The sequence below is a fragment of the Microtus ochrogaster genome, chromosome 10, assembly GCF_000317375.1.
Source record: "Microtus ochrogaster isolate Prairie Vole_2 chromosome 10, MicOch1.0, whole genome shotgun sequence".
NCBI lineage: Eukaryota > Metazoa > Chordata > Mammalia > Rodentia > Cricetidae > Microtus > Microtus ochrogaster.
In genome coordinates, this window is record NC_022016.1 from 19,177,379 (window position 1) to 19,200,602 (window position 23,224).

At 38.6% G+C, this 23,224-nt stretch overlaps 1 protein-coding gene across 10 annotated transcripts in view; it reads right to left on the minus strand.

Annotated features, from left to right (window-relative positions):
- Positions 1 to 23,224, minus strand: part of Mpdz (multiple PDZ domain crumbs cell polarity complex component) — a 152,510-nt gene that overhangs the window by 104,760 nt on the left and 24,526 nt on the right. For all 10 annotated transcript variants that reach the window (XM_013348246.2, XM_026782211.1, XM_026782209.1 and 7 more), the window contains one exon: positions 22,940 to 23,106. In XM_013348246.2, the coding sequence (XP_013203700.1) occupies positions 22,940 to 23,106 (167 nt within the window). The remainder of the gene's footprint in view (positions 1 to 22,939; positions 23,107 to 23,224) is intronic.

Here is a 23,224-nt window from a genome sequence, read left to right on the forward strand (position 1 = left end):
GCAGTTCTTGTAGACAGAGACTGTGTTTTCATTCCCGGCCACCCAGACCCAAATAATCACAGATATACTATATTAATTACAACACTGTTAGGCCAATGGCTCAGGCATATTCCTAGATTGTTCTTAATAACTAAATTAACAAATCTCTATTGATCTATGTATTGCCACAAGACTGTAGCTTACTAATAATGTTCTGACATTTTTCTCCTTCGGTGGCTACATGGTATCTCCTTGAGTCTGCTTACTCTTTATATATGTCTGTTTGGATCTCCTGCCTGGCTTTACTCTGCTAAGCCATTGGCCAAAACAGCTTTATTCATTAACCAATAAAAGCAACACACATACAGAAGAGCATCCCACATCACCTCCCCTTTTCTGTTTAATTTAAAAGAAAGGTTTTATCTTTAACACAGCAAAATTACATAAACAAATCAGGTATCAAACAAGAATTATAGTTACAATATTTAGTCCATTTACATTGGGCAAATTAAGGAAAATACTCTATCACGTGAGTCTAAAGTTTTATATCTAATTTATTTTTTACCATAACTAAAAAAAACTATAATTATAACTATTTAGTCTTCAACTTCATCAAAGATTCCAGAAGGATATAATATTACCTAAATAAGCAGAAAGTGCATTGTAAGCAACTTCTAAAGTTCTAGAAATGACACAGACATTGTGCTACAAGGACAGTCACCAAAAGTTCTTTTGTAACATTGGAGCAGCCATATTTAGCCTACAGGCCTAGCATATCTGTGCCTGGACTTCTGGACGGTATGCTATTTCACTCTCTGATCTTCAGGCAAGCTTTATTTATTAAAATACAAATGAAATATCACTACAACTTCTAATTGTGCACTATAGATGGTCAATCCTAACTGTATGGTGTAGACAGTCAGTCCTAACTGTGCAGTAAAAACAGTCAGTCCTAACTAAGCAGTGTATGCAGTCAACCCTACCTGTGCCATGTAGACGGTCAATCTTTCCTGTGAAGTATACACAGGTGGTCCTAGCTGGACCTTTCTGCAAAGTGTTAAGAATGCAATTTTCTGTCTACAATTATGTGTCAGAAAGATTCATCCATGTTATGTTCAGAAAAGCTATTCCCCTCCCTGGTCATCCCTTCCTTAGCTCTAAAACCATGCTGACCTCCTCACTGTATCTCACACTACGTCAAGGTGTTCACACCACAGCCAGAGAAAGATATTCACATTCGCTTGTTTCTCTCCTGCTTACTCGACCTTGCTATAGAAGCCTCCCGGAGAGTCTATCCAAGCACCTGGCTCTATGTACCCTTGCCCTACTTCTCTCCAGAGCTCTTATTCTAGTTTTATCTGCTGTTGTGACAGATAAAACACTCCGAACAAACACAACTTGGAGAGAAAAACGTTTATGTGGCCTACACACAGGCCACAGTTCACTGCTGAAGGAAGGAAAGGCAGGAATCAAGGCTGGAACAAGGAAGCAGGAACCATGAGGAGTGCAACTTGCCAGCTTGCTTTCTGGATCAGTCTTTCACAAGCTTCATGCTTAGCTAGCTTTTGTCTACAGCTCAGGACCAGCAGCCCACAGGACGGTATTGCCTTCAGGGGGCTGGGCCCTCCTACATCAACTGACAATCAAGAAAATGGCTCACAAACATTTTTTAGTCAAACTTAAATAAAGACAATTAATTACTCAACGAAGACTCCCTTTTCAGTAGACTCTTGTCTACTGTGACAAACTGACAGTTAATGCTAACTAGGACAGCATTTCCATACTGTTGACACACACCCACTGGCACAGCACTTCCACTCCAGACAGTGGAGGTAACCAGAATAGAAAACTCCCAAGTAGAGGGATCCAACAATTCTGTCTACTTCCAGGTCTCTGTCCTCTAGAGAAATGCCTTGCACAGAATAGGCCTTCAAAACATATATTCAGAATAAACATTTATCCACACAACTCCTCCATTAGCATCAGCTCCAATTCATAGATGACGGGACTAAACAATATCATGTACCTAACAACACTGTGTGACAAAGAGGCTTTTCCATGTTGCTACCACCTTTGTGCGATAAACAGAATACAGTCTCTTGAAATGCCACTCTTAGAAAGACAAAGTAAAGAGCATCCAATGATGAATTCTATGAAACACTTTATCCTGTGCCCCAATAACACTCTGTCACCCATTCTTAAAAATAAAACAGAAAACTTATTTAGTTACCAAAGTTACCACTGTATTAGCTACCTTTAGTCACCACGAAAAAGAGGAAGAAAGCTTCTGGGAATTCTTTCAAATGCTTATTTTAAAACATACAGCAGGCATGATCAATTATTATTTTTTCAAAAGCAAGTTTCTTTTGCCAAGACTGATTTTTTTCATCCCGAGCCATGGCAACTTCAGCAAAGTCTGCCGGCAGAAGACACACTGCTCAGGTTGAAGCAGATGGCATAATAAAATTTGTGACAGGCTGAAGATCCCACACACTAGGACCTAATGCCTATGGTATGTTTTCATAGTGAAAAATATTTGGACTTCTGCTACAGTAAGCCAGAATGAACAAACCCCATTCCAAGAATAGATGGTCTCTCTATAAGAAATTAACCACTACAGTACAAGCTCTGGTGTTACAAAGGACCGGGCGGAGGGCACCGCAAGAGTAAAGTCACTGGAGAATAAGTATCATTGCAGTATGGAGATCATCTGTTTAGGGGGTTAGTGGGCGTCACCGACTTCCCTAGCATCTTCCCTGCTCCTGAGGTCTCATATAAATAGAAACCTACCTAGTGAAAACAGCCCACTTATTTAAAACTGTCATTTAATTACGCCACCAAAAGAATGGTTTTTAACCTTAAAAATTTATACTCTTAGGAAACTGCACAAAGGCACATTTCGATGAGTCTTAAACTATATATTAAAATGGATTCCTAACCCAGGCATGGGTGCACACCTACAGTTCCAGGTCTAGGGAGGTTGAGTTAGGAAGATCTCAAGTTTTAGGCCAGTCTAAGATAGCAAAAAAGGTCCATGTCTAAAATGTAGTATGAAATAAGAAAAAGACGTTATCTGTTATGTCATTTGAGACACAAAATAAACTTTACTTTTTAATTTCTGGCAGATTATTTGCACCTCAAAAATCTTTTATGTGCCCAATAAATAAACAAATTAATTTATGAGCGCCTCTTAATGTTGCTACCTAAAATAGAACTATAATGGAGATTATGCACATTGTTTAATAGAAAAGTTTGCCAACCATAAGTGCAAGGACAAGATCTAGCAAGGAGCGAGTTATTACAGGTATGAGACTCCTTACACTACAGATCACTACAGATCTTCCCTCAGTCTTAAAAGTTCGGTCAATAAAACCAATTCAACATAATTCATTTATTCACCTATATAGTTGTAAAAAGAATTTTATGTTTCCACAGAAGAAATTTACCCCACACATAACATATACCTTCATAAAGTCATAAAGGGGAACCTGTCGGAACACGGCCCAAGAATGGAGTGAAGACAATTCCGAGTGCTTTTGAGAAAACAAGAAACTAGTCTTGTGATCTCAGTTGTTTCAAAACATTGAATTGTTCTTAGAATGTGTTATTTGTGCTCTTCCTCCCAAGTGCAGCAGAAATAAAGTTGGTTATTACATGACATTCCAGGCAACCTCATTTATCAGCTCCGTTCTCCCAGATTCCACCACCTCTGGAGCCGTTACAGCAGACAGCTTTACAATGACCTATAGACAAATCTACATGGAGCTGACAAGAGCTGAAGATGTACATAAAGCAGTGCAACTGGGTAGCTGAAGCACAGAGGCTGCCATCGCCCACTGTTTTTACAGAAGTGAGAAACATCTCTGTCCAGTAAGTCCCTCACTCATGTGGAGCTGTGCTAAGAGAACAGGATTCCAAGAAAATAAAAACTCACTTCAGTTCAAAATGAATAAGCTTAGCCTCTGGGAATGTTTATATTAGAGATACCCTTCATCAAAACAAACCAACAAGTAGAAAGTATGCAAAAAGGCAAATATCAAGTATGATAAAGAAACCAGGAATCCTGGCAAGTTCTACCAATGAGAAGCAGAGCAGCAGCCACAGTCCACGATGAGGTGGGGCATGTACATTAGCCAGGACCACTGCCATCTACGTTAGAGGCTCCTGACTACAGCGTACTACAATGGCACAGCTGATAGCCAAGGCAAAGAGAATCTGAAAAGCTTCAGTTTGCCACCAAAGAAACCAGGCCACAACTGAGCAAAGTGATTAAACCAAGACATAAGCCAGAGGTGAGTGCACACACTTGTATCAAAGAAAGACAGACAGGAGGATCCACAGTTCAAGGGACTCTGTCTCCAAATAAGTAAACAAATAAATGAAAACCTAAGGAAGTGGGCATAAATGCCTCCCTATTTTATAGCACATCTATGGAAATACAGCAGTTGCCTTAAATTTAGAGAGAAAAATAATAATAAAGGAGTAAATTTGGGGGCAGAGAGAAACTAATTTAAATAGAAGGTTCATAATTAAAGACTACATAAAAGGTTTAAAATGTGAGTAAATTAATAACAATTACTGAAACAGTAAACAACATGAGCCTATGGAATCTGGGATATCTGTAGAGGTCAGGGCAGCATTTATTTACACAAGAGGCAGGAACGAGATAAACTGCACTCAAAGGTTTTAAGTTCTTTGCATCTTCTGGTGGTAACAGCACTGACTAAACTAGAATGGGTGAGTGAAGACCAGGACAGGAAGCCAGTGTACAGAATATATTAGGAAACTCAGAAATCATTTACAAATGAGCAAAAAGCAGAAATATCTCACTAAATAGAATAGAGGAATGGACAAGAGGTACCAAAAGATGATCAGCATCATTAAAAAGAGTCAGTTAGAAACATAAAAACTACCATTTTATACCTCCGGAAATAGTAAGGATGCAGAAAAATATAAATACATTCTTACTGGCAGATAAGCGGTTAGTTTCTTTTTAAAAAGTCCATGCATTTACCAAACAACCTCCTAAGCATCAACAAAATCCCAAGGTGAAGGTCAGACATTGTGGTACCTGTCTGTAATACAGGAGGTCGAGGGAAGAGGACTGTGAACTCAAAATAGCCTAGGACACACTGCGCAATCTGCCTCAAAAACAAACAACAGCAACAAAAATCTGTATTCACAAAAACGCTACAAAAATGCTCAAAGCAGCAACTTTATCTGTAACAGTAATAACACGGGAAGAAAATAAAATTGCCTTCACTAGATATATCTATATCATGGATCACTCCTTAGTAATAGAAAGAAACACAATAATACAATTTGGATGAATTTCTAGAGTATTGTAGTATGTAAAAATTGTTTAAAATGTTCTCTCTTTATGAAATGATTACTTACTTAAAAAAAACAACTCCTACAGAGTCTACTAGAAGACTCTTGGATCTAATAAACAAAGCAGCGTTGCAGGATATAAAGTCGGTATTTTTTTTTTAAAAAAGAAGTCTTTATATACACCAACAATGCTCTGACATAAACAACTCCAAAAGCTAACTCCTTAGAAATATATCTGAGCAAAGTGAAAGAGCTCTACAACAGAAAACTTCATGACAGTGAAAAGGGAAAATAGGGACCACACTAGACAATGGAAAGATCGCCTATGCTCCTGGATTGGCAGATTACTGTTAAAATGACTATACTACCAAAGTTTATCTACAGATTTAATTCTGTACCAATCATAATTCCAATTTCAAAGTTCACAGACTTAGGAAAACAATTCACAAATTCAGATAAAACCATAAAAGACCACACATGACCAAACAATTCTAAGGACTAAGTATGTCCGGATATTTAACAACAGCTGACTCCAAACTATGCTACAGAGCTATAGTGACGCTGACACAACAGTACACAGGTAAAGTAATATAACAGAACAGAGGACCTGGGAATAAGACAACAAAACTATGAACCCTTAATTTTTAACAAAATGGATAAAAATGCATGTTGTATTTAAAAGATAGCAAATGTTGCAGATGATGTGGAGGGAAATGAATCTTTAGTCACTGTTGGTGGTGGCCTAAACTACCACAGCGATTGTAGAAATCAGTTCGAATATCCCTCAAAAAGTTTAAACTGTAATTACCATATGACCCAGTTATTTCAAAGCTAGGCACACAACCATAGCACTACATACACTACCATAGAGATATTGTACTTCTGTTTTTATTACTGTTGCAGTTACCAGAGCAAGAAACAGAACCAATCTAGTAGTCTATTAATAGACGAATGAATTATAAAAATTTAGGACTGATATAAAATGAACACTATTCAATTTTAAAGAAAAAGGAAATTATAGCATTTTCAGGAAAATGGACAGACTTAGACTATGTAATGCTAAGTGAAATCACACAACTAAAAATAACTACATGTTCTCCCTTCCATGAAGAACCAAGTCTATTTTATGTATGTATGTGTATATATAATACATACTATTATAATATAGATACCATATGAAACATATGTACATGTATGTGGATGTGGCACAGCATGTAGAAAGGAGAAAAACAAAGGTTAAATATTAGACGATGAGAATGACTGAATCATGGAAGAGGATATAAAGCTAATTGATTTTCCCAGTTTTAACTGTCCTTGATCTCTGTGTGTGTGTGTTTCAGTGCCTAAAAGTATAACCAGTAAGAGTAAAATCCAGTATGAAGTGCCAGAGCTTCAAAATGGCTGTTCTGTGTGTTCTGTGTAAAAATCCACTGAAATACAGAGAATTAATCTCACTGCGTCTTTTTGTTTGTTTTAATTTGCAAGTTCTTAAAATAAAATTTTAATTTAAAAAAGTCTATCTTCATAATCATTTTGAAATAACAAATTAATGAGAGAAAAAAATAAGACTAAAGCTGCCAGGGCCTGCAGATGGTCTAGGGAGTTAACTACGCAGGACAATCAGCATATAACAATAAAGATATTTGTGGTGATGAACTAGATACTATCTTGAAACTGTGGTGATGGTCACAAAAACACATATTGGTGAAACAACCACCAAACCTTCATAATTTTGATATTTCATTAGATTGTTGAGATGAAACCTCAGTGTATATAGTATATATGTATAACTCATATATATATACACACCTTTGGAGACTATACAAAATTTCAAACAAATGTACAATCATTTCAAAATAAATAAAATAATAAAAGCATAATATACCAATAAAAGATGAAAACCAATTTAAAGTATGAACATAAATATTATAATGAATAGGACAAAATCAAAAAGATTAAAAATTAGACTCAAATTAATCAAATGGTCTTATGAAATATAAGAAGCTATTGCAAGTAATCCAAATAAAAGGCTAATATTCTCAGATAATGTTTAAAATCCCCTTAAGCACTAGCTAAAGATGTGAGTCAAAGGGACCACTGTGGTCAAAAGTCAGAAGTAAGATTTTCAGCATGAGCAGTGGCCAAAGGGCAGCTGGTCCAGCACAAGACCAAGGCGGGCATTATGGTAAGGTGGGCACATGGGGGAAGCACAACAGTGCACTCTAAACAGCACCAACTGAATTAAAACCCAAGCACCATTAGGAAGTTTAATTCAGAACTCAAATAAGAAACAAACACATCGACATTCAGAACGATGAACCATGAGACAGCTGTTGTGCTGATGAGCAGAAAAAGCGCTGTGTGAAGAAGACTGGATGGCTGACGTTTATAGACTGCACTCAACATTCTTTTGAAGACCAGGAGGAATTTTTCTTACAGAGTGTAGGTTTAGCACAAAGTAAATCTCAGCAAATCACACAGAACTGATCTTCACCAAGATATTTCTGACCGCTGCTGAAGTTAGTTAGAATCCAACAACAGGGCTGGAGAGATGGCTCAGTGGTTAAGAGCATTGCCTACTCTTCCAAAGGTCTTGAGTTCAATTCCCAGCAACCACATGGTGGCTCACAACCATCTGTAATGAGGTCTGGTGCCCTCTTCTGGCCTGTAGACATACACACAGATAGAATATTGTATACATAATAAATAAATAAATACTTAACAAAAAAAAAAAGAATCCAACAACAGCAGTTCTGCAGGACTCACCAACGTCAGCCCATATGCACTACCTTTCTCTACAAATCCATGAGGCAAAGAAGCAGCAGCGACCTAAACTGAGTAACAAGAGGAACATGCTATTCATACTGTAGGACGTAGCAAAGAACATGCTTAGCAATCATTTTAGAGGCTTAAATGGATGTGGTAAAAGATAATGTGTTGGGCATTCGTTTCAATAAGCTAAAATAAAACAGTAAAACAGAGAAAAGAAATATGTCAGACAAAGTGGAAAACGTAAAGGAATGAGGAAAGAGAGCACATATAGAATGTAGAGAACATAACAAATATCCTTATGCCAAAAGGTTTTAACCTATACCTAATGAACAAATTCCCTGAATTTTCAAAATGTCAATAAAACATCAATAAATCGTTCTTCCCCTTCACCAAACATAATAGCTCTAAATGCTTCCATGACAAATTCTTCCTTTCTTTTTTCCTTAACTAACGGTCACTTAACAAAAAATTTTTCACCAGTAAGAAATTATTCTCTACGCTGTTTGAGGCCAGCTCCAGCTTGACACCAAAACCTACCAAGAACTTTACTAGACAGCTATGGAGCCTCCATGGGACCAAACTAGGCCTCCACATGTGGGAGACAGTGGTAAAGCTTGGACTATCTGTGAGGCACCTGGCAGTAAGACAGGATGCATCCCTGGTGCATGAGCTGGCTTACTGGAGCCCATTCCCTATAGTGAGATGCCATGCTCAGCCTTAATGCAGGGAGTGGGGGTTTGGTCCTGCCCCAAGTTAATGTGCCAGACTTTGTTGATTTCCCATGGGAGCCCTTACCCTTTGGGAGAAGTGGATGGGAGGTGGGCTGGGTAATGGAGGTGGAAAGAGACAAGGAGAACTGTGGATGAAATGTAAAATGAAATTTAAAGAAGAAAGGAATGTTATTGATCAATCTCCTTTAAAGACGGATACAAACTTAGCAAGCAATAGTGCTCCTTGTGCACATCTTAAGATAATGACAGAGTAGAAGATGGGCATTCCAGAAATGCAAAGTTGAACTAGGATTTGAAAGCATTGTGTTTAATTCACCATGTTAACAGAACAAAGCAAAAGAACCAAAGTCATCCAAAATATTTGGAAACTAGTAAATTTTAAACTGATTTTTTTTAAAACACATTGGTTTCTTAGTTGAGCGAACAAATCATAGGATTCATTTGATTTACAATAATATCAGAGTAAAAGATAGGATAAAAGGAAGGTGTTTTCAGTACGAAGCTCTGAGTCATAGGAAAATTATAAACACACATAAATATTTTGTCTCTCTCATACCATTTCCAGATTTTATAAGGGAAAAGCAATAAATCTTTTGAGATAAAATCTGTATTTGAGGCATGAAGATTTCCTGAGTAGATTTTTCAAAAATTAATTTTAGATTTATCATTTATTTATATTTCTTGAGTATGATGTTTGCATGTGGTTGGAACTGGACTTATAGGTGGTTGTGAGCTACCATGTAGGTTGTGAGAACTGAACCCAGGTCCTGGGATGTGGAGCAGTAGGGTCAGGGTCACCCTCTGCTACATACTGAGATGATGGCTAACCTTAGGTACAAGTGACCTCCTGGGAAAGGGGGAATACAACAGTTGAAACCACTATGTCCAGCTCAGCTGGGCCCTTGTGAGGTGTGGCTTGCTGGTTCTACAGGAGGCCCTGGCTACAGATCTCAGAGCTCTCAGCCTGACTGGTTGACTGTCATGTCCTCTCCATCCAACACTATCTGTCTTGGTATCCAGAAGTTAAAGCAGTAACTGTGGGTCTGTGGATCGTTGAATGAATCAAGTCTCAACTTGTTCCTGCTGCAGGTTGAGTTTGGTAGTCAGTAAGTACCTTTGAAGCCTCTAGAGTGTTCACTGTAGTGTTATCTATAATAAGTGGGGACTAGGAAAGAATTTGAACTGACATACAGTAGAATAAATATATTCCAGGGTATTTCACAAAATAGAATATGAACAGAAACTAATATTCTTCAATGTGAGTGAACCTCACATTCATGCAACATGAATGACCCAAAACTGAGACAAACAGGCCAGCCGCAAAGCATATATATATATGTATATATACACATATATGTCAGAAGCCTGCATTTACATTTAACTGGAATTCTTCCCATGATAAAAGTCATGATGATTTCTCTGGATGGAAAGGTTTGTTCTAAGTGAGAAGAGGTTCAAGAGGGCTTTAGGCGTGCTGTTAACTTCCTAGAAAATGATTTGTCTTGACTACATAAACACACGTTACATTTTTAACACAACTGAAAATAAATATTTCATCTCTTAAAAAAAGTGGAGCTTTCAAAATTTTCTGTACTACTATTTATCAATTCTACTAAAGTTTACAACATGAGACATGATTAGTGGTACAGAACCCGGTGCCTTCTAACGCATGGCATGAAAGCACAGTTCTCTTAGAAAACACACATGGGAGTTACAGTGCTTGTGTGCATCCTCCAGGCATTGTGTTTCTGTCACCGGAATGCTAAAATACGTCATCTTACATGGTGTTAGTGAGGAAGCAATGATCACTGTGCTAGCTTTGGTAGATTTCAGAAAAATTTTTATTGATACTGGTATTTTTCCATTTGTTACTGCTAACATAAGGGGGACTTGCGTGGGAACTTTGTCTCACCAGGTGCACCTCTTAGAGAAACAGGCTTGAAACCTGCACTGATTTTCTTCTAACAGTGAAAAAAAAAGAGCTTATTTTCTTGCAGATTTACAAAACTGTGTAAACCACTCTCTGGAACTGATCCCAAATATGAAAGGCAAAGGTGGAGAGAAGCTGAGACTTTTCAGAAAATCTACCAGCAGAGATGACGGCAAGCACAAGAAAAAATGGTTACACATCAGGACTCCGTTTCAAGCCTGGGACCTGGTGAGGCCTCTCTTCCCACACCTCATCCAGCACACTGCTGATTAGAGCCAATCTCGATGCATATTGAACAGACAAGCTCTGAACAGAAATTGATGGAAGCACTCCGATTTAATGATCCTTGTTTTTAAAGCTAATTAGAGAAACTGCATTGTGTGTTCAAGCAGGAGACAAATGTGGGCAAAAGGAATTTATACTTCCTGAACTTTATGAACTACAGACAGAACGGAATGTAGTTACAGGGAAGGACAACACTGTCACATACAAGCACAATTTTACATATTGTCTGAGGCTTCCCTTTTATTCACTTAGGTATTTGTTAAGCATCAAGTTTTATATATCTGTTAAGCATCAAGTTATGTCACACTGGGTAGTGCTGGGGGCAGTTAAGTGACAAATTTCTTACCATAGTAACAATTCTAAATATAAATAAAAATTTGTGTTTAAATTAACTATAGAATTACTCCAAGTAGTTTTCTCAACTACTGAGATGGATAAATGGAGAACTTTCTTTCTCAGCTATGAATTCTTAGGAGCAGAGGAGATGGTGGTCTAGAACCTGTAATTTGCTGATACTCCGAAAGTAGATTCTAACAGCCTTCGACTGATAGATTTTACAAATAAGAGGAGTCAATTTAGAAAATAATTCTCTAACCTGAGACTTGAAGGAGTCGACCTGAGTGGTGGGGATGTAAAGTCTCTGCACCTGTGTCTGTTAGGTCTGAGTGCTGAGTTTCTGTGGTCTATTTGTCATAACACTCCCTGTGCAGAGCGTAAATTACCCACTATAAGCCTCAAGATGGAAGGCAAAGAACACTTAAAGCCTAGAGAAGGAAATGAATTAAAGAGTACGTAAGGCTCTTGACTTTTCCTTGCTGGTATTTAGTAAAGTGTATGTGGATAATCACTAATCTACCCAACGCTGATTAGTGAGGTAAAGGACATCCTCAAGTGCAAAACTGGAGACTCGGGCCCTAGACAATGTCAGTTAATCTAAGTGAACAGCCACTTCACAGCTTATGCTATTTTACTTTTCACTCAAAACTATGTACAAAGATTTTATTCATTCCTAAAACTATAAGTAAAATATATATATATATATATATGTATTTACATATATATGTATTTGTAAAAATCCAGCCACCAGTCACAGATTATGCCCAAGCAACATAATCAATGTATTCCATCTGACTATATAAATGGATGTTCTGAAGGCCTGTGATATTAAAATCTTTCTAAAGGATTCTCAAGTGAGAAGTTTGGGACTCCTCCCCCCTGCAATTTCATAACATGCATATAAATAATTGAGTACTGTTTGTGAAGAAGAAACTGAAGTCGGAAGAGTCCCAGTTGTGTCCTAAACTGTGAACACAACTGTGAACAACTGTGTTCATTGGTGTTATGAAAGAAACTTTATATTTCCCTTTAAAGCCATTAAGTTCTGGGGCCCGTGAGATGACTCGACAAGGAAAGAAGGGTACTTGCCACCAAGCCTGAGGGCCTGACGTCAATCCCTGGGACCCACATGAAGAACACTGACCACCACAAGTTATTCTCCGATCACACATTCATGTTGTGGCCTATGTATGTACACTTGAGCACACACACACACACACACACAATCAATGTAACAAAATAATTAACTTCTACAATTAAGTGACAAAGGATTTTTAACCTACTCCCCTAGTTTCCACTGACATGCTGATTCCAAAATTAGTAGTTCTCTCTTGGCAGTCGTAGAGTTCACCTAGGGCATTGGCTATGTGGGGCAAGAACTTCTATCACAGGGTCCTATCCCCAGACCATCTTTTTCATCTGCTTCGATGGCATCTTTACTTTGATTGGTTTTAAAAGGGGGGGGGGGAGTATTTGTATTGTGGTAGATTAAAAGACAGGACCACAAACACTTCCAGCCCCTCCACCAAGAGTAACAGTCTATCCCCACATTTTAAAGCTTTGGACCTGGTAAGGAGGGGTCACGTGGGGGCTATAAATTTGTTTCTTGGTTGGTTGGTTGCCTTCTTGCTGCTGGAATCAAGAGTGTCACCCTGGATTCTTGCTCTACGGACTAGGCTAGCTGCAAACTCAAGGCGCTGCTCCAAATTCCATGTTCAATGAAGATATTATAACGCAAGCTATCATACCTGGTCCAGAAGTCCCCAATGCAGTGGTAAGAGGCCCTTTTAAAAACCTTAGCTTGAGGTCATGTCTTTGTAATGACAGTGTCATATAAGGGGAAAAAACTTAGTGGAGGGCCGGACAAAACTACTACTTCTGAGTTGCAGGCTGAACCACCAAGTTTTTACTGTTAATATCTGAAAATGATCCATATTCAAATTATGATTATGTATTCTTGAGTACATGAAAGACACTTTCTCAAAAATGAACAAAATATAGCGGTCACACTGAGGATCAACCTTAAGTAAAACAGCTGGCTGTAGTTACCAATAAAGAAACTTGCGCTTTCAAGTGAAAAAACAGGATTTTAAAGCGGAGATCTGCCAGCTGACACCATCCTACATCTAAGAGGGTTTCTTGATAAGATCTCCAATGTTTTTAGCAAGTACAATTTTTATTATATAATTAAATACAAAATTTAATTTTGTCAATATCCAAATTTTCAAATAGCCAAAGTAGCATATAATTATACTTGGGTAAAAAACAAAGATAAAAAAGCAAGACAGACAACTAGGTTTTACTGCAACAGAGTAAGAAATACTCTTAAGATTCAGGCTCCAGATTCTACCTAACTTTTAAGAAAACATCACAACTCTTGGTACACTATCAAAGAATGGCAGGGGCTGGAGATATGGCTCAGCAGTAAGAACATTTGCTGCGCCTGCAGAGGACCTGAGTTCAGTTCCTGACACCCACAAGGCAATGCACAGCTGCCTGTAATATCAGTTCTAGGTGATGCAGGGCCCTCTTCTGCCCTCTGTAGGCACTGCATGAATATGCACATCCCTGCACACAGACAGGGGCATATAAAGAAAAGCAATACATCTTTAAAATAAAAGGAGAAAAATGGCTATAATCTTTAAAAAGCTAGTTTCCGTTTTCAGTGTACACAGCCATGAAAGGTCATTTTTCCCCATATACATTACCCAACACCATAAATCAATCAACCAATCAATGCAAAAGCAGAAAAGAAAATTCAGGTTTTTTTTCTATTAAGCACAAGAATATAGAAATGTGCAAAAAGAATAAAGCAAAGTTGCTCCTTCTGCTAATTTTTAAATATAAAATGAGTTTTCCATAATTATTTCATATGAATTAATAAATATTAAAGTATTTCATAACTTTAATTTCTATTATGGTCAATACTTGAGGGTAAAACTCATAAAAAACCTTTTGCAACTCTCTATTGATAGTGTTAAAGAGTTATTTTATTTATGTGTGCCTGCATGTGTATGTGTCTATGTGAGAGGGTGTGTACCTGTGTGTATAGGGGCCTGCAACATTGTAGCACAGGCCAGAAGAGGACATCAGATCCCTGACAACTGAAGCTGTAGGCATTCAAGTATGCAAGGCTTGTTATATAGATGCTGGGTCCAAACTCTGGTTTTCAGGACTGCAAAGCACTCTTAATACTGAGCCATTTCCCTAAGCCAAGCTCTTCATAAACTTTAAGAACATATCATCATGAAGTCAGAATGTTTGAAAACTGCTGCCCTAGAATATCAAGTTTCAGTAAGAAAGGTTAGTCCATTAAAAAAGGCTATTGTTTACTAGTGCTATTTAAAGTGCTGGGCTTATGCTTCAGGCCTTTTGGATTCATTTCATTTAGGTCCCATTATTTGAGCAAAGAGAGAGAAGGTCTCAGTGAAGAAGTATGGTGGTGGTGGAGGTGGTGATGGTGACAGTGGCAGGTGTGTGTGTGTGTGTGTGTGTGTGTGTGTAGATCATACTATTAAATAAGATCATTTACTAAAAACTATCAGTAACAATGATCCAAAAATAGTCCTAAAGAGCCATCAAGTCGCAGAAAAATCCTTAAACTATGCTCCATAATTTACAAAGTCAATAAAACATAAAGAACAGGGAGCTCTACAGTTGAGAACTGGGTCCTGGCTTCAGCCTGCTGGGTTGAGATACCAGCTCTGTCACGTAATCTCACTGTGCTCCCACAATCTTCTCAGAACATGAAGAGCATCCTCTCGTCTACTTTCTAATGCTGACATGGTGATGACACAGAACTGTACTAATGTAAGTCCGGGCACAGAATAAGACTCCAACCTTTCACTGCAACAACAACGACCACAAAACGGTGACAGACGGTTCTTCAAAGGAGTGTCTACTTGGAGAAAGCACAGCACAGCACCTCCAAAGGAACACTGGTCACACGTCTTTTTATGTTAAAAAATTCTCTCTTGGAAAAAGGATTAATTCTGCATTTTTAATGCAGAAGTACTTTGAATGTTTGGCAGTATTTAAATGTGAATTAGTTAAGCAATAATCTTTGATCTGTAGGTCTATGTGCACCATGCTTGTAGCTGCATGTACAGACAAGGAGGCATCAATTTCCCTGGACCTGGAGTCACAGGTGGGTTTTGAGCTACCCAGTGTGGGTGCTGAGAACGAAATTCGGATCCTCTGGAAGAGCAGTAGCCCTCTTCAATTTTTTTTAATCCTCTGAAGTTTTATCTTTGTCACAAAAATATCATACAATTACCACCATTTGCTGCTTCAGATGCACAGGAATTTTCAACAGTGAAACATACTGGATTTGAACACTGCCTTCTTCGTCAGTGAAAACAAGAACTCGGCCCATTCAATATTTCTGCGTTTACTATTTAGTTAAGGAACAAGCATTTAAAGCTCCAGTAAACAAACTTTATGAAAAGTGAAAAATATTCATTCTCTTCACTTTTATATAATGTACATTAGAATTTCAAGAAACACCACAGACATTTTCCTTCTTTTGACTTTAATTGATTGTTCATTGTAGAGTTCACATCATGCATTCCGATCCACTTATCTCCCTTGTATCCTTGTAAACACAGATATTTTCATATTAGCCAACTAATGGTCTATCCTAAAATTATTCCAGAAACAAGAAAAATATTTTTCCATTTTTATAAGCAACAGACACTGGGTAGAACTGTAATTTTTTGATAATTCTGTTAATGGGGTCACGGGACATTTTTCTTTCTGTCCTCCAACACCCACAAGAGCAAGTCCTAACTTAAGTCCCAAGAAGTGGTAGTTATTTTAACTAGCAGAGAGTCTACAGATGGAGAATAGGCATTTAACAGCAAATTAGAATCAAGGAATGGGGCAAATTTGTTAGGTAATAAAATAAAGTTTGGGAAACACAAACATTTCCACTCTTTAAGAGAAACATCATAAAATAGCTCCTTTCAGATTACAAAAGTCAAATTACGCAGTAAAACGCTCAAGTACTAGGCTAGTGAGATACTTCGGTGGGTAAAGCTGCTTGCCTACAAACCTGGCGACCTTAATTTGATCCCCAGAACCATCATGAATATAACAATCTTAAAATAACATCCCACAACAACAGTTGACTAAAGAGACATAACAGCTGAAGGCAATGTGGTGATCCTCAAACCAGAAGCAGGAGAGAACATACTCCACAAAGATGTCCTCTGGCCTCCACATACACCCCATTCCCACAATAACAGTGTGTGTGTGTGTGTGTGTGTGTGTGTGTGTGTGTGTGTGTGTGTGTGTGTGTGTGTGTCAGGGCTTGGCAAGACGACGAGGGCGCTTTTGTCTCTCACATCTAATAACCTGAGTCAAATCCTCAAAAGCCATGTGAAGATGGAAGGACAGAACTGACTTCACACAGCTGTCTTCCGAACTCTTCTCACATGCCATGGCATGTACACACACCTATCCCCACCCCATAACAAAATATTTTAGATACTCAAGTACCAAAATTTCTCATTTCTATTTTAAAAAAAAATGTGCGTGTATGTCTGTGTGTCTGCCTACCTGTCTGTCTGTCTGTCTGCGTCTGTGTCTGTGTCTGTGTGTATGATATGTGTACATGGGATGGTCAGAGGACTTTGGCTGGCCATCTTTGTCTTTCACCTTCTTTGAGCCAGTCTTGTATTTTTGCCACGGTGTGTGCCAGGGTAGCTGGTTCCTGAGCTGCTGAGGCTTCTCCTGTCTCCACCTTCCACCTCCTCAGACATGCTGAGACTGAAGACACATTTTACTGGATCCAGGTTGTATGAAGGTTCTGGGGATTCAAACTCATGTCCTCCCAGTTGAGAAGCAAGTGCTCTGTCCCAAGTCATCTCCTCAGACCTCATCTTTCTATCAGTCTATAGCATAAGAAGGTATTAGAGCTGATGACATTCAGGCATCCTATCTCCACATCTGGACAGGAACTTGATTCTTCAGTTTACAGACATCTGTGCACAGACGAGACTCTTCAGGCATGACTCTGCCCATGTCAGACAATCTGAATGGACTCTATAAAGTGCACAAACGGCACTTACCTTTATCTCTACAGTGACACTTCAGGTACACTCATTAGGAAAGCCACCACTAAATTAGGCCATGATGCTGTACTCTTATCATCAAAAATGTGAAGAATAACATTCCTTTGAAGCACACTTTATATGTTTTAAAATTATATTCAAAGTAATTATTTATCAAAATGTTACTAAAAATCTTACTTTAATTTTGTTATGGCTAATACCACACAAAGGTAGCTATTCCTGCCGGAGCATTTAGAGTCTTAGGTATAGTGTCACTTCTGCTAATAAGGGAACTTTGATTGTCTTCCCTTCTTACGTGTATCCCCCTTACCTCCTTCCCTTCTACTGGTCTAGTTCAGACGTTAAGCACAATGCTGAACAGAAGGGAGGAAAGGAGATATCACTGTCCTATTCCTGATTTTGAGTTTTTCTCCTCTTGAGATGATGTGACTGTGTGCTTGCTGTAGATCAACTTTACTACGCCGAAATGTGTGTCCTGTGACCATATTCTCCTCAGAGTTTTACCATGACGGAACTCTGGAGGATAAAGGTGAGCATGTGGCTCTGCTGAACACGGTTTCTCACCGGGGCACTGCAGATTAATGAACTCAGCAACTCCAAATTGGGGGACGACTGTGCTCGGCACTGACTGCATGTAGCGACTTCCCCAAGCTCTACCTATCACCCACCCACAGCAGCTCTGTCATCCCCCCGGAGGACAAGCAAATCTGATTGCAGACAACGCTCTCATTTGAAAAGCACTCTGCCCACGTGTAATTATTCTCCCTTCCATCTGAAACTGTTCCCCACTTCTGCAGAAAAGTACTCATTTTCCACGATCCACTTTAAATATTGTCCCTGTTAGTGGGGACTATTCTTTCAGTCAAAGCCAAGTATTCTTTCCATCTATATAGCATCTGGCTCCTTGTTTTCCTGTGTTCTATTTTCTCCCGAGATAGTAAGAACTTGGTTTTCATTGATTTTAGATGTTCAACAAAGTCATTATAAATGCCTATAAATATTTTATAAAGCTGCCACCGTGCTAACTCTCATTGCCATGGAAATTTTTAATTCAATGAATGTCTCACAATGAGAAGTTTATAACCCCCAGTTCTTATGTCATATGTTTGGGCTTTGTCCCCACCCTCGGAGACTGAAATTAAATGATATGGATTTTATAAACCAAGGTAGGTCCTTGGGTATCCACCGATCCACTTCTGTGGTATTTTCAGTGTGTGTATATTTGTGTTCACTGTTGTTCATTGTTCCACGTGTTTGTCATCAGGAGTGTTTCTGAATGTAAACAGGTAAAACTTAAAAACACAGAAATACATACAAAAACGTTACAGCACGCAGATGGCACTTCAAAAACAAAAGTGATTTTTTAAACAATCTAGCTGCTCTATCTGCCAACTCTTATGCCATGCAAAACCTAGCATGTTTCCAGTTATTTCAAAAGATGTTTTAAATTTCAAAGAGAAGTTAATCTTAGGCTCTATACAAGTACCTTACACATCTAAATAAACTGTGTACTGGCCAACATGTTTTTGAAAGGGGCAGGTAGAAGAACTAAGAACCTGGATCTATTAACCAAACCACTACTGCAGCAGAATGCCACATACCACATATGCTAACAAGAACGCTAACAAGTGGCCCCCTGATATTCCTGGCCCGAGGCTCATTTCCCAGAGAAGCATCTTGGTAACCTGATCTAGCAACACCATTTCTCCCATTGTAGAATTACTCTCTGCTGCTAAGGTTTAAAAATAATGCCAGTTTCTAAGTCCGGATCCTAAATTTCTATTTAAAATTAATAATATTAATTCACACTGCTCCTACAAATAGCATGGGGGAGCGATTTAGTGCCCAGGCTCACTCATAAAGTAAAGTAATTAATTAATCAGGAAAGCAGCATCCACATCTATACTGGACTGGAGCTACTTCCCCGAATAAATATGCAAATCCGATATCCTCAAGGCTGACAAGTTTCTATTATGAAACTGCTAACATGTTTATTTCTCCCACAATAGCTGGATTTTTTTCATGCATACGCATTAAATGCTGTAGTTAATAGCTGTGATGACTAGGTGACAGTAAGGACACTACTTGAGAACCTGCATTTGACAGATCATTGACACACAGTCGCAGTTCCTTTTCACTTAAACAGGGAATCATGCAATAGGAAATGAGCCGGGGCGATTAGAGATTATTCAGGTTTAATAGCATACATCCTTTTCGCTGGCGTTAGAACAATACACAATGTGGCGGAGTTAAACAGAGGCATCAATTATACTCTCAGACCTGCTAATATTTCTGACAATATTTAAATAGCACATCCCTTCAGGGCACGGCTTTTTTGCCCTCTCAGTTACACACCTGTCAAGTGCTTAATTTGCCAAAGGGAAACAGTTTGATTTCCAAGGGCAATCTTAGTACTGTGGAAGCCAATTGGAAAAATTAAACATCATTGAATAGAAGTAATGAGAAGGATTGGAGGGGGAAAAATTGCAGGTTTAATTCAACACGGCATGTCAGCATCTGTCATTAATGCAACAATATGATCATGTTCTTCAGTATGCCCTATACACCTCGAGCTTTTCAATTATTCACTCCCTCTGCTTTTCCAAAAGACACAGAATGATACTGGGTATGGGGGTGGGGGGCTGATAACAGTAAAAAAGACAGAGGCAATAATTTCTATCTACTATGTATACAAAATTGTACACTGAAAACATAATATAGATATAGGGTAACAAATTACAACTAGCAATGGGGAATTTGTATGGTCAAGGAGCAAAAAAAAATATTCTTTACATTATTAAATTATAAACGTTCACAAGTTAGCATTTTTAAATCTAAGATGATAATAGCTATAAATTTATAATTAAATTTTAAAATAGAAAACAATTTTAGTAGGCTCATATAAAAAGTAAAAAGTGTGATAAGTAAAAGGAACTGGTAAAGAATGGCATCCACCTATACTAGACTGCAGAAACTTTATAGAATCCAAAATCTCAAAGTCCTGGGAAAAGTCACCAACCTTTGAGAGATGAGTGTATCAAGTCTATCCTTGGGAAAAACAAGAAACAAGAGATCAAAAACAGGCTGCTGATCCCAAGGGCCGTAAAGAAACCAACATCTATTTGCAGCTCTTCCTTATAAATGTTTTCAGTTTCTGGACCAATTTGACTAAGAGGGCACAGCTACACATTCCCTCCTTTTCTACTAGATTTCTCTTCTACATGACAATAGCCAAGGAGACAAAAGTTCAAATATACCTAAGACATGGCAGCAGAATCCATGGGCCTCACAACTTAATCTTGAAAGTACATTCCAAGAATGTAATGTAGTGTCCAGTGGCTGTTCAGGATACAATATTCTGCCACAGTTCCCGCTTTTCACAGATGCCACCTTACTGAGATGCTGTCTGAGAGTCCCTAGTTAACAGACTTCCTGGTGGCAGGAGCTTCCCACCTAAGAAGTAGGTTTACATCAAGGGAAGCATTGTTGGACACACACCTTGCCCCTATCCATTACCCTGGGAATTCACCAGCCTGACTGCAGACTTGTACCGGAAACATCCCCCATCCTCACACACGTGCATCCTGAGTTCCTCTCTTCAATGTCCCCATCATGCTATTAATTTCTGGTGCTGGCACTTGAACTCGTCTCAGAGTTCTGGCCACACTGTCATCTGTCAATCTGTCTACAGAGTTAAATAATCTTACCTCCTCACAGAACAATCTCTGTTTCAGTACTCCCTATAGTCTCGGAGACTTTCCTGTATCAGTAATACAAATCACAGCAGTTACACTTGGTCATCAAATGTGAAACTCACTGCAATACTCAATAGATTTCCCAGCAGGCTTCATGTGAATCATGTAAGCCCACACAGCCTTAGAGCTACATCCTGTTTCTCCTTTGAAACAACAGAACCAGTGCAACACATAGACTACGGGTGCCCTTTCAGCAGACACAGTGGACACAAACCCTCTTCCCTGTAGAACCCTGGCTAGTAGGCAAAGATCCAGCTACTGTACTTGACTACTAATGTATTTTATATGACTTTATTTCCACCTAATTGCAACTATGTGTCCACACAATACACTAAGAAGACGCTATTCAATTTCCTTACATGCTGGGGTTAAAAAAAAAAAAACAGATAATTTCCCATACCGTATTCTAGAAACTAATTTCCCCAAAAGCTTGCCGATCCATCAATATTGAAAACCAATTCCACAACTTATCCAGAAGAGAAACACACAGATACAACAAAAACTTCTTTTTAAATTTACACCATGACCTTTTAAATAATGGAGTTGAAACTTACAAGAGGAAATAGTTTGACTATGGGGGGTGTGTGCTTGACTACACATTACCTTGTGCGGGTACATATGTATGTAGGATCCCTTGATGCTACCTCCTCAGCAGGCCACACCCAGCTTCTCTGTTCTTCTCATTTGTTTGTTAATAGAGGGTTCGGGGGATGGGAGCACTCTGTTGACTGAGCTACTCCTCAGCCCAATAAAAATATTTCTGAAGTGTCTTTTTATTTCTGACAAATTATAGAAGCATACCAGAATCTGGATTAGGTTGGAGGACACTAAGCATGCTCTTCTACTATCTAGCTGTTGGCATCTGGACCATCCATCGCATTAGAATTGTTCCTTCACCGAATTATGAAACCAGTTTTTAAGTTTCATTTTTATCCTTTTAAGGCAGAATATTTGCTAGCAAGTCATCCATAACCATTAAATTAATTCTAAAAACATGAGAACATAATTAAACTGACTTCAAACCTTGAGAGGATAGAAACTCTTTTAAAAATATGTTCAAAACCTGTGAAATGGTGATTAAATTAAGTAAGTTCAAAGAACATCTGACTTTGGTTTTCATTCTGTCATGTGATACACTTTCAGTTTTAATATAAATGTTCAAACTTTTTAATGTTCATAATTTTTACAAGGAATAAAATGTGGTGTTACATTTAGAAATCCTAATGTTTATCGCCATCTGATGCTGTCATGGAAGCAAGTGCTACTTGCACACTCTTAAGAAGTGAGAATTGCAGTTCCTTAAACTGATGACAATGTAATTATCCTTCTACTGTCAAAACAGAGGTGACTTCCTTTCCTCACACACATGATTAAACATACAAATGCAGGCTTCTCTGAAACCCTGTTGCGGTACTGGATGTCTGAATCTGAATGAGCAAGATCACATGAACAACAGGGCTTAGCGACGATGAAAACCAAGTCTGCAGCCACCCAGCCCCAACATTTTCATCAGCCTGCCTCCTGTAGGAGCTCTTGTCTAAGCATCCACACGAGCTTTCAACATCATGTCACATCATCTGCAACAACGGGAACAAAAATAACTAGCAGGGAAAAGCCACAGTGAGTCTAAATGTCTGTTAGTGGTTAAATGGCTCCATTATTTATTAACACACACAAAAGCCAGCCTTTGGGAAAGCATGAGCTCTTTTCACAAGCTCTAGGACACCCTGGGTGATGACACCCTACCTGGTCTTTCAGCTGCTGTAGAGAAGTCTGCAGGTTGAGAATCTGACTGAAGAGAGGGCTCTGCAGGACAGACTTCAGGAGGCTCAGTTTGTCTTCATTTGCAACATCCCCACGTTCCTTCAGCTTGTTTTGCAGGCGCTCTGCTGCCTGCAGGGCTCGGGTTTTGTCTATTCCAAAGAGAAGCATCAGTCAATAATAGCATTCAAAAGACTTGTCAAATCTATGAAGACACTGTGCCTCTAGAGATCCTGAGACAATTCTCCCTGAGTGCACAGCCTTGTGGTA